At 41.0% G+C, this 18,620-nt stretch overlaps 1 protein-coding gene across 1 annotated transcript in view; it reads left to right on the top strand.

Annotated features, from left to right (window-relative positions):
• Window positions 1–18,620, top strand: part of Rxfp1 (relaxin family peptide receptor 1) — a 101,721-nt gene that overhangs the window by 74,198 nt on the left and 8,903 nt on the right. Inside the window, exons 10-15 of the mRNA XM_051157332.1 lie at window positions 2,028–2,099; window positions 4,401–4,472; window positions 8,128–8,199; window positions 10,709–10,780; window positions 12,025–12,096; window positions 16,754–16,983. Coding sequence (XP_051013289.1) covers window positions 2,028–2,099; window positions 4,401–4,472; window positions 8,128–8,199; window positions 10,709–10,780; window positions 12,025–12,096; window positions 16,754–16,983 — 590 coding nt within the window. The remainder of the gene's footprint in view (window positions 1–2,027; window positions 2,100–4,400; window positions 4,473–8,127; window positions 8,200–10,708; window positions 10,781–12,024; window positions 12,097–16,753; window positions 16,984–18,620) is intronic.

Below are 18,620 nucleotides of genomic sequence, written 5' to 3'. Positions count from 1 at the left end.
TTTTATCCCTAAATTCTGAGTGATGAGAATGTGTTGCTAAGCACTAATTATGATAGAATGGGGGCTGTGGGATGTGTGGAGAAAGTCCCTTGCATGTTCTGTGTAATTTGTTGGCTCGGTGGCTTTGCATCATAATAAGTAGCACTCCACTGGTTAGAGTTCCATCAGCCAGTAAGTTTCCCTGTTCCGAATATAGGTTTGGCCGGTGTGGTAGCTCACAGCTGTACAGGAGGCCAAAGCTAGAGGTTAAGGAAGGGGCACCACTACAAGTCCAAGGCCAGCCTGGGGTACAGATACGGTCCTGTTATCACAAACAAAAAACAAAAAGAAAAAAAAATACCCTACAGGATTGGTTAGTTGGTTTGTTTGGCTGGTTTTGATTTTGGTTGTTGGTTGTTTTTAAGAAATTACCAAAATTACTACTTAAAAGTTCAATCAACAAACTGCCTACCGGAATAAAGAAAACACCTTTTACCTCTTGTTTCGTGAGAAATTTTCAAAAGTTGCTTATTTGGTATCCCAGTTTACAGCAAACTAGAAGCACCGAACAACCACAACAACAACAGGAAGACAATGAGAAAAGGGTCAGAAAGCTATCAAGGCAGACTTGCCACCTGCTCATTTAGGGTCTCTCAAGAGAAGCAAGCATTTCACAAGCTGTCTCTAAGTCCTGAGGCACCTTGGCACGGCAGCACAACTCTTTCTGTAGATGGACGACAAGCTGAAGCCATAAAAACCAGGGGCGTGTTGAGTCATTAACCTTCCCTGTGATTCAAGCTTGGTTCAAAAGGTTACAGTAGCAGCCCTTACAATACTGACTTAGTAATTAAACCAATCGAGCACTGCAATTAAAATTGTGTGCATTGTGTGGCTGGAGGGATAGCTGGACGGTTGATTGCTTACTTCGGGCAAAGGGTCCTGGGTTGAATCCTAAGCACACGAAGAAGAAAGATGTGAATTGAGACTATTTTTAAAACAAACAAACAAAACAAGATTTTATTATTTAGCCCAGGCTAACCTCTGGCAGGTATCCTCCTACCGGAGTTTCCCTAGTGCTGATATTACAGGTGGGAACTGCTCTGCCACCTGGTGGTAGATTCATGAATAACCATTAGCAATAAAAAGGAGCGAGTCTGACATTGAGGACAGACCAGTACTCCAAGCATTTAGCAACCACTTTCGTAGAACTATAACTCTCCCTCCAGAAGAGCGATCTGCTGTTAATTCTACAGCCTGACTTCAAATGTGCTCCTCCTATGTTACTCTCTATCATAAATATACCTTCTTCATCTCCTCCTCCTCCTCCTTCTTCTTCAATGTACTCAATATTGCGATGCCTTAATTCCCGATCATTTTTTCAGACATATGTCACTCTGTCAGTGTCAGCTTCAGTTTGTTTGGTTGGTTGGCTTTTGGTTTTTAGAGTCAAGGTTTCTCTGGGTAACCTTGGTTGTCCTAGAACTTGCTCTGTAGACCACACCGACCTCAAACTCAGAGATCCACCTGCCTCTGCCTCCTGAGTGCTGAGATCAAAGGTGTGCACCACCACCGCCCAGCAAACTTTAAAATTATTAAGATAAATAAGTGAATGAATACTGCCTGCACAGCCACAGCTCCTGCAGCCTCGTTGGCTCCTATAGCTTTCTTTCTGCTCATGGACAAGTGTCAAGTACACCTTAGTACTAAATATCTGTTAATCAATCAGATATTTCCCACAGAACTTTTCTCTTTCTCAATTTCTTGGAGAGAATAATATACATGTCATTGTGGACACATGATAAAGATATGGCTCAAAACATGTTTATTCCTTGGTACTGGGATGGAAGCCAGGACTTCACATCATTTTTACTATTAATACAGGAGGCAGACAATATCACTCCATGTATGTAGCATATACTACATATGTAAATTCATCTGCTATACAAACAACTGTAAGCAAAATGGGAAGAAACAATAGCAAGTAATTCCCAGCCAATTTATTTCTGTCTATGAATTTATTTTGATTGTATTTTATTTTTATGTTCTAGGGACCTTGAAGGCAACCGTGTTCATAGTTTAAGAAACTTGACTTTTATTTCCTGCAATAATCTAACTGTTTTGTAAGTACTATCTTTTTTTAAAGTAACGTTAACTCTCCTAACAATACCAAATGTATCCTTTATGTGGGCAGAACCTTGCTTGGGCATGTGCAGAGGCAATGTGATTCCTTTCCTCGTCTACACCAACAACAATCAATGAAAAAAGAGGATATTAATTTGAAAGAGAGCAAGAAAGGATATGAGGCTGGAAATGGAAGAGATAAATGATGTAATTCTGATCTCAAGAATAAAAAAACAAAACAAAACCAAGTCAGTACTTTTAATCCTGGCACTTCAGAGGCATATCTCTAGGAGTTAGAGGCTAGCCTAGTCTACATAGTGGTTTTCAGGGATATATCAGGACATATATATACACACAATGAACACATACACATATGTATATGTATACATATTATATCCTGCTAAGTGCAAATATATAATCTGCTCCTAAATATAATCTGCTTAATGTGTGTGATGTTACACATATGTATGTTTCAAGGAATGACCATTTGGAATTGGCATTGACTTTTGTTTTGTTTGTTTTGGTTTTTGTTTTTTTGAGACAGGGTTTCTCTATGTAACCGTGGCTGTCCTGGACTCGCTCTGTAGACCAGGCTGGCCTTGAACTCACAGCGATCTGCCTGCCTCTGCCTCCCAAGTGCTGGGATTAAAGGCATGTGCCACCATCGCCTGGCTCAACATTTAAACTTCTATATGGAAAAAAAATCATTTGGGTTTCTCCTGGTAGGTGAGCTATGCACTCCTCTGTGTGACCTCACAAATTGTGGTAGGAATATAGGGAAAGCGGAATGCTTATACACTTTTGGTGGGATTATACAATGGTATCGTCACTCTAGAAATCAATATTAAGATTCCTTGACAATCTAAAAACAGAACCACCATATGACCCAGACATATGGCTTGTGATCTGTACCAAAAGGGCTCTAAAGTCAACACAAAGAAACTTGTACATCCATGCTTATTGCTATAATGTTCACATCAGCTAGTGGAACAAGCCTAGATGTCCATCTAAATAAGTGGTCTTTAAAAATGTGGTGCATATGGAATTTTAATTAACAATTGTGGCATTAGTGAGAAAAAAAATGATGCAATGGGATATAATGTTAAGTGAAGTGAGCCAGGCTCATAAGATATATACTACATGTTTTTGTCATAAATGCATCCTTACTTGCATACGTGAAGTAACTCTGTGTGTGTGTGTGTGTGTGTGTGTGTGTGTGTGTGTGTGTTATACAAATAGAAAGCAGACTATGAGAAGGAGGAAGAGATCTGAGGAGGGCAAAGACAGTAATAACACACATGTGATATCAAAGCAAAATAAGGAACCATTTGGGTAAAAGAAAGGAACCAGCAAGAGTGAAGCAAGTGAGATGGAGAGGACAGATGAATTATGGTATGGCTAAAAATAGAGTACTACGGCATACAATGTGAAAATGCCACAGTAAATCCCGTTATCTTATATGCTGAGATAAAAATATTTAAATAAAAGAGTAGATTCAAGAACAGCCGGAAGCCTTTTAAAAAATTTCCCAAAGTAGTCATTTATACTAGTGCATAAAACAGAGATCAGTGAAGATGGGACTAGGGTGTGGATCAGCAGTACAGCAAGTACCCAACAAGTGTGAAGTCCTAGGTTCAACACACACACACACACACACGCGCGCGCGCGCGCGCGCACGCACAAGCAGTCAAGAGCACCTGCCATATTCTGATTCATATTATTTTCCAAATATTCATGGCTAGGAAAGCTAAAGAGAGATTGAGTTGGTTCACTCAGGACAGTTGCTCTTAGGCAGCTCCGTCCTAACTCCACGCACTAGTCACTAAGAGCCCTGTGGTGCACAGAGCCTTTTGTTAGATAGACACACTCTTCAGACTGCAGATGTAAGTCTAAAGCAATTCCTGTGCTCATAGCTGCAAGATACAAGTTTTTGTTCTCAAGAGGTGCTGCCCCATTTCCAATAACAAATTTGAACCACATTTTCATATTGTCCCTATGAAAAAAATTTTGATAAATCTAAGAATGAAGTCAAACTGAAGCTGGACATGGTAGCACACACCTGTAGTTGTGATACTCCAAGGCTGGTGCAGATAGGTGGTGAGTTTGAGGCCAGCCAGGGCTGCGTAGTTGAGACTGTGCTTTCTAAGTAAATAAAGTACACACTCAGTCATTCAAGCTATCTTGGTCGTAAACTGCACTCTGGATTCACTATCTTTAGCATATGTTTCAGGAATTACACTTAATAACCCATGTGATAAGTTTGTTAACATGTTAACATGTACTTTTCTCTTTACTTTCAGGGTAATGAGGAAAAACAAAATTAATCACTTAGATGAACATGCGTTTACACACCTCCAGAAACTGAATGAATTGTAAGTCTAACTAAATATGTATTCAGAATGCTCTTTCCCAGTTTTACTTTGTGTTAGTTATATATAGATATATAATGTTTATATATTTAATAAATATTAATTTATTCTTTCCAGAAAGTACACACAAAGCAAATGATGAAATAAATAATTGAGATAAGTTAGATAAAGGAAGCATAGCTTTAGACAAAGAATAAAACCAGGGTAAAGTTGTTTGTTTGTTTGTTTTTGTTTTTTGAGACAGAGTTTCTCTGTATAGCCTTAGCTGTCCTGGACTCACTTTGTAGACCAGGCTGGCCTCGAACTCACAGTGATCCACCTGCCTCTGCCTCCCAAGTGCTAGGATTACAGGCATGCGTCACCACACCCGGCATAACCAGGGTAAAGTTAATAAATGAAATACAGCCTACACTATTCTGTTTCATTGCTCCAATGAGGCAGGCTGTCTGTCCTTAAGGTTCCCAGAGGGTTCAGAGTGAGGGACCACAAGACATCATTGGCCTGGAGCTGAGGCTGGAGGGGAACCCTTGGCCATAAGGAGACAAATCCTATGCACGGTAATGAAAGAGAGAGAGACATGCAGAAGATTTTGATGTCTCCTTTAAATATCAGTGGCATAATTGCAAAGACCATCAAAGAAATTCTATGATGAACCTAAAGCCTTATGATCATTAGTGGTCAGAATAAAATACTGTGAGCCATTGGTGAGTCCTTCAGATCAGTGTCTACTCTAATAAAAACTATCTGGGAATAACCTGTGGTGGTTACAGTTACATGTTTTGACAGTTACACAGGCCAAACGCTGAATTGCTGAGAGTTTTCCAATAAAAACGTGGAGGGTGCAGGGATCTAGGAAGCTGGCAGCAGTTAAGAATACATATTGGTCTTCCAGAGGACTTCAATTCAGTTTCCAGCATCATCATTGGACAGTTCACAACCACCTGTATCTGCAGCTCCAAGGGATCTGATGCCATATTCTGCCTCTGAAAGCACCTGCACATATGTGCATGTGTGCACTTGAATGCATAGGAGATTACTCTCAATAACAGGGAGAAATGTGGCAAAGTGACCTAGCCATTAAAACAAAAGTTGGTTAAACGATCCATATTGTCCTAATTTTATCCAACTTGAAATCACCTCCCAAAGTCAGACAACAGTTCCCCTGGGTCATAGTCATCATGGTGGCCTCTGGTGCAGACTCTGCACTAATAGCCGGCAGTGATTGTGGAACACGCCTCAGTGCCAGAGTCTGTCTAGGTTGATAGTCTATGGGGAGAGTGACCAAGGTTGATAATTAGCCCTGCCTAAAGCCTGCCTAATCCCACAGCAAACACTTGCCTGAAAACTCAGACTTAGAGGGACAAAAAGTAGTGTGTTCTCTGGAGGTAACAGTCATTAGATGGGTCTAGGGTTAAACTCTAGTTCTGAAGGAGGGCTGAGTACACTGTGCTGAGCAAACCCTGCCAACAACCAGCCTGCCCTTGTCATAGAAAACCCTTATGTAGTTCCTGGGACAGAAAATCTAAGACATCAGAGGCCAGAGGAAAAGTCTACAAGAATCAAGAGGGAGTCTGCATACAGAGCATGGCACTGGAGCTCTGGAGCATGTGTGGGCTGTGGGGCAGTGTCTGAGGAGGCAGCATCCAGAAGTGAGTTAGAAAGGTACGTCACTACTTAAAGACATTTTACATCATGCTAAGCAGTTTTGACTTTGTTATTCAGGCCACCGTAAACTGTGGAAAGTATTTCTGAAGGATGAAATTTTAGATTCCTTTGCCAAATCAGAACAATGCATCTTCATAGATGATTCACCCATGACTATGTACATAACAAAGACAGTCACAAAATTCAGTAAATACATATACAGTTTGAAAATAAGGTGATCATAACAATAATCTTGATAGTATTTGACAGATTGGATCAGCTATTTCTTTTTAGTGTTGAAAGCTTAATCACACTAGACATGGTGGAACACACTTATAATCCCTAAACTCACAAGGCAGAGGACAGGACAATCATGATCTCACGGGCAAACTATACTACATAACAAGACCCTGTCTAGAAGGAGGAGGAGATGGTGGAGGAAGAAGAGGAAGAAAAAGAAGGAGGAGGAGGAGGAGGAAAAGAAGAAGAAGAGGAGGAGGAGGAAGAGGAGCCTAAAATATTTATTATTAGGCTTATAATTTTTACAGAGGTGTTATCTAACCTGTTTTTACAATCAATAAAGACAGACACCTGATATAATTTAGAATAGCCTATTTTCACCTGGGGCAAGGCAGATATTACCTCCTAAGCTATCTTCACTTACATGCCAGCCTCCGTCCCATGCCATCTGCTTGTAATAATTTCTATTTGGGCTATCTCCCATCCATAATCCCAAAATACTTACTAAGGTTGTTCATTTGGGCCATTTCTTTCCATGTGAAACTTCAGAGTTCCTTCTCTGGGCCCAGATGGCTCTTTCCTATCCCCTGACAATTCTTCTTTCTCCTCTGGTGCCCACCTGTTTCTCTTTCCCAAGATCCTCTCTGTCCCCCAAAGCCCATGAACCTTTGCCACGCCTGCTTTCCTCTGGCCCTGCCCAGGTATCAGCTTTCTTTATTAGTCAAACAGGGAGGCAAGGTTAAACAGCAATATTTGGGGTATGTGATGGTCTGCAGTAAGAATCTTGAGGGACAAACAATTAACAAATACAAAGCACCAGACGATACTCCAGCATACTACACTTGCAGAGAAGCCCAGTTCAGGTGCCAGCACCCTGTCAATGGCTTACAAGGGCATGTAACTCCATCTCTGAGGGGATCTATCACTCTGACCTCTTCAAGCACTGTACTCTTGAGAACTAAGCCACCCACAGACATAGACACATATACATATACATATTTTTAAAAATAATAAGCCAAGCAGTGGTGGTGTATGCCTTTAATCCCATCACTCAGGAGAGAGAGGCAGGAGGATCCCTGTGTGTTCAAGGTCAGCCTGGTCTTCAACAGGACAGCCAGGGCTACACAGAGAAACCCTGTCTCAAAAAAAAAAAAAAAAGAGGAGGAAGAAAGGAAGGAGAGAGGGAGGAGAGAGAGAGAGCGAGAAAGAAAATCAAGGCTTCAAACTATGCTCTTAATCTAACAGAGAAGGAGAAATAAAGGATGAAGGGACATCATGCATACAGTCAGTGAGAATTTTAATCCATCCAAGCGAGATTAAATACCACCAATGATTTGTCTCCAAGAAAACATGGAATAGAACTTTAAAAACTGAGGAAGTGCTTTCTAGGCCCAAGCTGGCTTTGAACACACTGTATAGCTGAGGATGTCCATGAACTTCTAATCCTCCTGCCTCTACTTCCCAAATGTTGGGATTATGGATGTGTACTACTGTACCTAGCTCAGGGTACAATCTTTTTATGTCTCCTTGCTTCACTCCCTCTTTTAAACCTTCTTGACTTCATGGGCCTGGAGGCAGAGCTTAAGTGTAGGGCACAACATGAGCAGGAATGAGGCTGGGAGTTCAATCCTCACACCTAGGAGACACTTATTGGTATGTAACTCAGTTCACCAATGGCGCTGTTAGAAAGTTGTAAATGGTTTTCTAATGGGTTTTCTACCAATGAATGACGTCATCAGAAAACAATATGACATGCTTGCAATTGTTTCCCTAGGGATTTAGGAAATAATAAGATTGAAAGTCTTCCACCGGACATATTTAAGGACCTGAAGGAGCTGTCACAATTGTAAGACATTAACTTCCCACTTCACTTCCCTATCTTGTTTCTTAATTGTTATAAGATATACATAGCATTGAGTGCTCCGTCTGTTACTGTATCATAGGATTACGTCAAGACCTTCCACAATGTTGTTCGGCTCTCACCAACTAAACTGGCAGAGTTGTTTACTTAGTCCAAAGCTGAAACCCTCTGGCCATCACGCTCTAAGTCCACATTCATCCCGCCCCAGCCCTGGCAACTGCCATCCTACTTGCTCTCTCCATGTCGTAGTCATTGTTTTGTGACTGGCTTAGTTCTCTTACCGTATCAACAGGGTACATCAGCATTGTAGTATGCATCAGAATTCCTTTTGGCTTTTAGGGCTGAATAATAGAATCTCATACGCTGTGTGCTGTCATCCTCCAGTGGGTGGGCACTTGGGTTGTTTCAGCTTTTGGCTAGGTTGGATAATGCTATTATGAACACAAGTGTGCAAATTCATGTCTGGATGTCTACGTTCAGATAGTTGGGTTCTGTGCTCCTTCTCAACACACAGCAAACTTAGATACACCTGATGAAGCATCACACATCAGAACTATTATTTTTTAAAGGGCATTTAATACACCCACCCTATCAACCCTTGTAACTTAGAAACCACTGCACTGTAGAGTATCTGTTTTGTACCCTTGAGTTGCTATGGGTGGCTGAGAGCTGCAACACACACTATATCATAACACATACTGCTATCCCAAGAAGGGGTCAAAGAGGAGCCCTCCTCTTTCTTTGTCCCTTTCTCCCTCCCTTCCTCAGTATTCCTGTGTTGGAATTCAGGGATGAATAATGCGTAACAGGCAAGCAATCTACCACTAAGCCATACACCACCACCCTCCTTAAAATACAGATTGTAGTAAAAGTATATCGCTTTTACACTGTTGTAAGGTGAAAAGTCATAAGCCAGGGACTACCTGTACACCCCCAGAAATTGGCCAGATCACATGGCAGTTCTATTTTTGTTCTATTTAGATCTGTTTCTCATCAGAGTTGTGCCAGTTTACACGCCCGCTATCAGTGCACAGGGTTCCAGGTCTACAGTCTTCCAGCATCTGCTGTTTTAGTTTTCCTGCCTCCCAGCCATCCTAACTGAGAACCCTCGAGGATCTGATTTTCATTGCTTCTGATATGAGCAATGTTGAGTATTTTCCCCTCGTGTTTGGTCACGTGTCTGCCTTCCTGGGGAGAAACTACTCAAGTGCTTCATTCATGTCCATGTGCGCTCCTTTTGGAGGCCTGAGTCTTAGTTCTTTATACATCATGGGTATCCTATAGACAGGACTCACGAGTATTTTGCCCTTTGTTATGGGTAACATTTCCCTATACCACAGTGTTCTTTAACTTTAATACACTGTCATAGTTGTATCTTTTACGTTATTGTGTATATTTTCAGTTTCACGTCTAAGACATTGTCAGATCCACTCAATGAAATTGTCTTCCTATATTTTCTTCTAGTTCGATGGATAGCTGTGCACTTAGGCATGTGATCCATGTTAAGTAAGCTTGTGTACAGGGTCCAGTAAGGGTCTAGTTCTATTCTTTTTGCATGAAGATATCCAATTTTACCAACGCTGTTTGTCCTTTCCTTGTTGAATGGCTTTGATATGTAAATCAAAAGTTATCTGATTATGTCTGAGTGTGGCTGTTCCTGGGCTCTGGAGGCAGATCCTTTGGTCTGCACAGATGTAGATTACTGTGCGAGCCCTAAGTTTGTCCTTTTTTGTTTTTTGTTTTTTTTTTTTCAAGACTGCTTTTGCTATTTGGGCTCCTTTGATGTCATGAACAAGAATATCTTTCTCGTCATTGCTTTGATCTAGCTCAATTTTTGCCACTCTAGTAGAATACCACAGCTAGCTGATTTGTAAAGAATACGATTTTATGTGGCTGACTGTTCTTGAGGTTAAGAAGTTCAAAAGTCAAGGCCAAATCAATGTCATCCTTGGCTATACCCTAATTCCAATAAATTAATTAGCATTGTCTGATGATTAGTGATCTTGAGGGTACTTTATGTATCTGTTGGCCACTTGTGTGTGTTCTTTTAGCTGTTACTGCATCCTCCGATGTATATTCAGCAGGGGTGGGGTCTGGCTCGGTGGTAAACCATGTCCTTGCCATCCCCAAAACAAAGCAAGGAAGTGGAGGAAGAGGGAGAAAATGGAGAGAGTGCTTTGCAAATCATTTTTCCATGCTGTAGACTTCTTTTATGGCATGAAGATGCTTTTGAGTTTAATGTGGTCCTCTTTGGTTCTTGTTGCCTTTACTGTCTGTGTTTTGGAAATCACATCCAAAAGAAATCACGGCTGGACCAGAGTCGTGGAAGTCTTCCTCTATGGCCTCATGTCTTAAGTTTAAATTTTCAATATATTTTGAGTTGTACTATAATTTTTTTGGTAAATGTCTCAAAGTCATTCAAAGTCAACAAATATATTCTCTTTGTCCAGGCAATTCTTGGGAATAATTTATTGCTGTCTTTTTTTAAAAACAGGGATATTTCTTATAACCCAATACAGAAAATTCAAGTAAATCAATTTGATTATCTTGCCAAACTCAAGTCTCTGTGAGTATATGCATATACAGTTTTACTTCAATACTAATAGCATGCATGGTCTCATGTCTTTAATTGTGTTTTATTTCCAGCTCCACAAAAATATTTGAGTCCTTGATGGACTATAAACAGACAGTTATTATTTCTATATCATGTGTTAATAAGCTAAAAATTAAATGAGAATGAATCTCTACATCTGTGTCACCAGGATTAAGATACTGAATTGTGCATTTCTGTTCCCTGAATGTATGGGGCATAGTCATTGCTCCATTAACTCTGGGTACTTAAGATTTACTCTAGCATCTGTCCTAGTTTGTTTCTCTGTTGCTGTAGTAAAACACTGACCAAAAACAACTTGGGGAGAAAAGGGTCTATTGGGCCTATAGGCTATAAGTCAGCATTGACAGAAGCCAAGGTGGGAACTCAAGCCTTGAGGCAGAAACCATGGAGGAATGCTGCTTCAAGGCTTGCTGGCCCTCCAACATCAATTGTTAATCAAGAAAATGCCCCACACATGTACCCACTAGCCAAAGCAACAGAGGGGATTCCCTCAATTGAGGTTTCCTCTTCTCAAGTGTGTCAAGTTGAAAACAAAGATTCACATCCTTACCCTAAAATGGAATCTGTGTAAATCATGACTCCCACAACAGAGAGAGAGAGAGACAGAGACAGAGACAGAGACAGAGACAGAGAGAAAGAAGTTCTGATAATGTCTAATTGCCTTTAAAAGCTAAGCCTCAGTTCATCTTATTTAGCTACTCTACAGTACAATAGCACTTTATTAGGAAAAAAATATGGCTTAAAAGGTATTAGAAGCCGGGTGTGGTGGCACATGCCTGTAATCCCAACACTCGGGAAGCAGAGGCAGGCTCTGTGAGTTCAAGGCCAGCCTGGTCTACAAAGCGAGTCCAAGACAGCCAAAGCTACACAGAAAAAAACCTTATCTCGAAAACAAACAAACAAACAAAGGTATTGGAAAAATAAAAATGTTCAGAATATAATGCATGCACACTTATTCTACAAACATTTATTGACTAGTTAGCATGCATTAGGCATTATATCATGAACTATGAAGATTTTTAAAGGAAGATAGACATGTCCATAACCTGGGGAAGTATCTAGGTAGGTGGAGTCTGAGCATTTCACTTAGAATAATGTTAACTGAAGGCACTTAGCTACATTGTCTTTCAAAAAATAATTGTTTTATTGTGCTGGGGATAACACATGTTCTTTTAACTATTACTTGGTATTTTTAGCCACCTAGAAGGAATCGAAATTTCAAATATCCAACAAAGAATGTTTAGACCGCTCGTGAATCTCTCTCACATGTAAGTGTATGCTGTCTTTTTGTTCACCTTGATCTTAATCTTTATGACCCCACATAACACAACCATACTAAATGTAAATAAAATATTAAATTTTTCTACTAATTTGCCTCTGTATGGTTAGTATTTGTGTCCCTCTTCCAAATTGTATGTTGTAATGTTAACCCCAAAGTCATGGTATTAAAAGGTGAAGCCTTGAAAAAGTGATTGGCTCCTTCACGCAGAGCCTTCATGGATAGCATTAGTGCCACTTTAATGGATCATTGAAAACCAGCGTGGTGGTACACCACCTTTAATCCCAGAAATTGGGGGGCAGGGCAGAGACGGGTGACTCTCTGAGTTGGAAGCCAGCCTGGTCTATAGGAAGAGTTTCCAAACTAGTCATGGCTTCACAGTGAGATCCTGGCTCAAAGCAAAAATGAATCTGAGAAAAGCTGGAGCTAGTTCAATTGAGGCCCTGGGTTTGATGGATTCTCAGCAAGAAGGAGGAAGAAGAGAGAGAGGGAGATGTGCTGAGTGGGGACATATTGGTTGGGGAGAGTGCAATGAAAGCAGGAAGATCTGAATTCTCCAGCACCTGTGTAAGCCTATAACCAAAGTACTGGTGGTGGCCAGAGACAAAAGCATCACCCGGTGATCAGCTTAGCTCTGCTCTCAGTGAGATGTATTGTCTCAAGGGAATAAGGTGGAAAATAACAGAGGGAAGCTTCCTAATTCCTCCCTGGGTCTCTACCATGAACTTACACACAAAAGAGAAAGAAACTACTAAAATTCAAAGTCTCAAACTTTAGGAAAAGAAAGAAGGAAGGAGAGAAGGAAGAGGAGGAAAGGGGAGGAAGGAATGAAAGAAGAAAGGGAGGGAGAGAGGAAAGTAGGAAAGGGAGAGGGTCTATCTTGTACCATCCACTATGCCAGGACACAGTGAAAATGTGCCAGGTTGCAGCATTTCAGCAGGTACCTAGTCTGCGGGCACCTTGACCTTGGTATGCCATCATGGAGAACTGAGAAGTAAATATTTGTTGTTTAAATTCCCAGGCTATGGGATTTTTCAGCAGCCTGGATGGTGTCAAACATTATTAATCAATAATTAACTCTTAAAAGTTTGATGTTAGAAGGACATTTTAGTTTTCCACACTCTGGTAAAATTTTATGGGAAAAATTTCAAATTCGAAGAAACACAAATGTAAAAGGAGACTTACAAGACACGCCCACCTCTGATAACACTCACAGACGCTGATTTTTACCCAAATAACTAGTAACGTGTACCCTTTGTGTAAGGGCCGCCAGATGAAGAAATAAGTAATATAAAAGAATTACAAATAGGGTTCAGGAGATGGCTCAGCAGGTAGAAGTTTCTGAGTTCAGATCCCCCAGAACCCAAGTAAAAGGCAGAATAAGTGGCATGCGCCTATGATCTCAGCACTCCTCTGGTGAGCTGGGAGACAGGGTCAGGAGAATCCAGCCTGAAAACCAGGGAACCCAGAATATGAAACATAGCAACAAACACAAGAGGGATTCTGCTCCAAACACAAGGTGGAAGGTCAGGGTCAACACCTGTAGCAATTCTCTGACCTACACACACATGTGATGGCTCACAAGAGTCTTCACTCCATCAGGTACGTACGCACATCTCACACAACACAGACACACACACACACACACACGTTTGTAGCAATTATTTATTTCTCATTTTTAAGTGTGTTTGTATAATACAAAAATATATAATATGGGAATATAATATATAAACACATGTTTAAATATTAGCTATAAATACTTGCTAAAAATTAATGAAGGCGGGAGAACTCTATCCCCAGGGAAAATTGGCCCTAATGTCAGAGTAAGATTGCAGTAAGTGCATGGATGAAAGGTAACCTTTGGAAGTTCTGTACAGTATGCCTGATTTTGCATTGATTATATGCCTTATAAATATTTTGAGTGGAATATCATAGCAAGCACGAGCCAGCCCTTCACACTGTGGTAATTTTCAATACTTTAGAAGTGGCTTGTCGGTTACCCTGTAATCTTCCTTGCACTGTAAATCTAACACAGGACATTTCTCCTGTTTCCTGTGACTTCTCAGAGGCAAGGCTTTTATAAGCTTCTTTGCTTCCTCACAACGAAACAGCCTGACCACGAAGAACTGAGTTTATTAGAAGAAACCGGTGTAGCTCATAAAATCTAGCAATAACTAAGAGACGAGCCTGAATTGAGCAGGAATCATGGGAACAGTAGTTGAACAGTGGTCTTAGCCAAGTCCTGATGAAATAAGCCATTCTTGTGCCATGGACAAGGCTCAGGGTTTCTCTTGGGATATTTGCATATCTTGGGGCAGGGGAGGACTTCAGCTGAACATCCGCCATGTTTCCCAGAGCTGGAGAATGGCTTCCCTCAGAAGAAACTAAGACTATTGCTAAAAGAAGAGTCTTTGCTAGGCAGCCAAACTAGCAAACAAGTGTCCGATGAGGCTCTGCTGATGAGAACAGTTCAGCCACAGGCTCTCTGTTTTGATTTTTGTTTGTTTGTTTTTGTTAGTTGAGACAGGGTCTCTCTGTGTAGCCTTGGCTGTCCTGGACTTGCTCCATAGACCAGGCTGGCCTCAAACTCACAGAGATCTGCCTGCTCTGCCTCCCTGAGTGCTGGGATTGATTACAGATGTGCAGCTCAGACTCTTAAAGCGAGAGGAAAGGGCGCGGACATCCTTTTATCCTGGTGCACTCCAGTGTAGCTCATAGGGAGATGCAAACAACCAGATGCACATAGCAGCAACTGCCCTGCCTTTGGCAAGGCACAAAATGGCCATCCATTTTATATCATTTACTATCGTAACTGTTTATACTATAGAGATCATTTTTATTTTATTTTTGCCACCACTCTTTGCCTGCCAGGCAGACTGACACAGTTGGAATTCCAATCTCTACTATTATTAGAAATTTCCCTATCAAGTCATTTTCCTCCATTGAAGATTTATCTCCTATTATGGTGAAGCTAACACTGATCTCATGGACTGCGTTAGAGAATTTACTCCTGGTGTCTAAACACTGCCGAGTAAGTGGGGCTTGTGTTGCTGCTGCCACGCTTGTTTATCCAGGCGGTGGTGTTTTGGGTTTTTATTTTGTTTTTTGTTTTTTTTTTTTTTTTTTTTAAATCAGAGCAGGTATCTCTATAGATGAAAAAATTCACTCAACATTTAATTCTTCATTGTGTTTCAAAATCTAGTGTGAGAGATTGACAGGATTAATAGTTTTGTAATAACTTAGTGTAATGTTATAACTTCTGTAACAGAAAAGCCATGGAAGCAGCCGAAAGAATTTAATGTTTCCCCTAAGAGCGAAGCAGTAAAATCAGCTGTGGCTAAGCTATGGTTATATTCATAACTATGTATTTATACCAGTGCTTCTCAACCTTCCTAACGCTGTGACCCTTTAATACAGTTCCTCATGGTGTGGTGACCCCCAACCATAAAGTTATTTTCATTGCTACTTCATAACTATAGTTTTGCTACTGTTATAGATTGTAGTGTGTGTGTGTGTGTGTGTGTGTGTGCATGTATGTGGGGGGGTGTGGGTGTGTGTTTTCCAGTGCTCTTAGGCAAACCCTGTGAAATAGTCATTTGGCCCTCAGAGGGGTCGCGACCCACAGGTTGAGAACCACTGGTTTATGACTGAATTCTATAAAGAATTGCTGGAGGCTTCTTTAGATAAATCCCTTCTCTTGTTCACAAGCTAGCCATTTATGCATCTGCTAAGACATGTCTCACACATATTCACTCTGCCTGCTCGCAGTTCTTACCCACACGTTCTTTCACTGTAAAGTCAAGGGAGTAAGAATTAAAGTTTGATGTGAGCCTTCATCCCCATGTAGAACTGTGGTTTTGAAGACATTAGAGAATTTTCAGCATGGATGGAAATTGACAGGGATGATTCAAAAGCTCAGAAACATCAATAGACAATGGTTTGGGTGCTTAAAAATGTCTGAAAATTCAACAACTAGTTAGTAAAAGGACCAGGATTGGAAAAAACCTCAGATGTTTGAATTGCAACATAAATGTTTATTACGTCTAGTTGCTTGTAATTTCAATAATTGTTGTTGAAATGATATCAGTTTTATGACACCAGCCAAGGACAATATGTGCAGTAAACTTTGAACCCCTACCCAGATCCACCCAATGGACAGGGCATTCTTCACAGTTGAATGGAGAGTGGGGACTGACTTTCACGCAAACTCTGGTGCCTCATATTTGACCACATCCCCTGGATGGGGAGGCCTGGTGGCACTCAGAGGAAGGATAGCCGGCTACCAAGAAGAGACTTGATACCCTATGAGCATATACAGGGGGAGGAGGTCCTCCTCAGGAAGAGTCATAGGGGAGGGGAATAAGGGGGAAATGGGAGAGAAGGAGAGAGGGAGGAATGGGAGGATACAAGGGATGGGACAACAATTCATATGTAATATGAATAAATTAATAAACTATATTTAAAAAAGAGAAATGAAAAAAAAGGATTAAAGTCTGAATATCAGAATCACGAAGGACTGGTAAGAAAATGTTTCCTATTCCACTAAATCTTATATGAACACATTTTCTACTGAGAAAACATGGAAAACAAGTATTAGTGACGAGGCTGAGCATATGCTGTAATTTTGCCTTCTCTTTGTACGTCAGATATTTTAAGAAGTTTCAGTACTGTGGGTATGCACCACATGTGCGCAGCTGTAAGCCCAACACGGACGGGATTTCATCTCTTGAGGATCTCTTGGCGAGCACCATTCAGAGAGTCTTTGTCTGGGTTGTGTCTGCAGTTACCTGCTTTGGGAACATTTTTGTTGTTTGTATGCGACCACACATCAGGTCGGAGAACAAGACGCTTGCCATGTCAATCATTTCTCTCTGCTGTGAGTATCTCCTGCTTGAAGAGGAACTAGGCTTGAAATGTGCAAAGCCACTGCTGTTAGAAAATCAATTCGGTGGAGCTGGAGAGATGGCTCTCTGGTTAGTAGCACATGCTGCTCTTCCAGAGGACCAAAGTTGGGTTCCCAGCACCCATATGTGGTGGCTTACAACAGCTTATAACTTCAGTTCCACGGACTCCGACATCTCTGGCTTCCAAAGGCACCTGTCAGCATGTGTACATACCTATGTACAAACACAGATATATACACACGTAATAAAACGGAAAATAAAATATTTTAAAAAGAGACAGACAGACAGAGAAAGGAAGAGGCTGAAGAGGTTGGAGAGAGGGATCAGCAGTTAAGAGCACATGCACTCCTCACGGAGGACCCAGGTTCAGTTCCCAGCACCCACATGTGGTTTGCAATTAACCATCACTCCACTTCCAGGGGATCCAACACCCTCTTCTGACCTCTGTCAGCACCAGGCACCCACATCTTACACGTTCTTACATGCAAGCAAACACACCCATACTCGTACAATAAATCTTAAAAGAAAACTTAAGAGAGAAAATAAGTTCCATTAGTGTTAGAAGTATAAGATTTTAAATCTTCCTTCTTTTTGCTTATATGGTATTTCTGTATTTTCCACAAGAAAAATAAGTCACTTTAATCATAAGACAATTAATTTTTAAACTAAGGACATTTAAGGTGATGGAGAAATGGCTCAGCAATTAAGAGTGGTTATTTCACAACTGCCTGTAATTCCAGTTCCACGGGATCTGGTGCTTTCATCCAGCATCTACACATATGCACACACACACACGCACACACGCACACACACACACACACACACACACACACACACACACACTAATTAATAATACTAATAATAAATTTAAACTAAGAAAGTTCAAAATCCAGTGATCTTACCCAGCTCAAGGGAGGCCTTATTCACAAGAATCTTCTCACGAATGGCATGACTCATAAGGCATGTCCCCTTAAACCATCAGGGCTGGAGAGATGGCTCAGAGGTTAAGAGCAAGCCCTGCCCTTGTAGAGGACCCAGACTTGGTTCTCAGCACCCACAACCATCTATAACTACAACTGCAGAGGTTGCAACACCCTTTGGCCTCCATGGATAAGACAGGTATACTTGCACACATGTACACATGTCCCCCCCCCAACACACAAATATAGAATCTATTTTTTAAATCTGACTGATTTTACTACAAATAAAATTGTCACCTTCCTCTTCTGAGTCAACTAGGCAAGGCACATATGAGCTCACAGAGATTCAAGCAGCCAGTACGGAGCCTACACCGGTCTGCACCAGGTCCTCTGTGTATATATTGTAGCTATTAGCTTAATATTTTTATGGTATTCCTGTGTTTTAAGGACTCTGAGAACGAGTGGGTCTCTGACTTGTGTGCCTTGTTTCTCCTGTTGAGTGGCATTGCTCAACTTTAACATGATAGTTTTTGCTTCATCTTATTATATTTTATTTTGTTATGTTTGTTAGAAGCCTGTTCTTTCTAATGAGAGACAGAAAAGGAGTAAATCCAGAGGGGAGGGGAGATGGAGAGGAATTAGGAGGAATAGAGGGAAGGGAACTGTAATGGGGATTTATTGTATAAGAA

Source organism: Acomys russatus, chromosome 15 (assembly GCF_903995435.1).
Source record: "Acomys russatus chromosome 15, mAcoRus1.1, whole genome shotgun sequence".
Lineage (NCBI taxonomy): Eukaryota > Metazoa > Chordata > Mammalia > Rodentia > Muridae > Acomys > Acomys russatus.
This window is presented reverse-complemented; position numbering and strand designations above follow the sequence as displayed.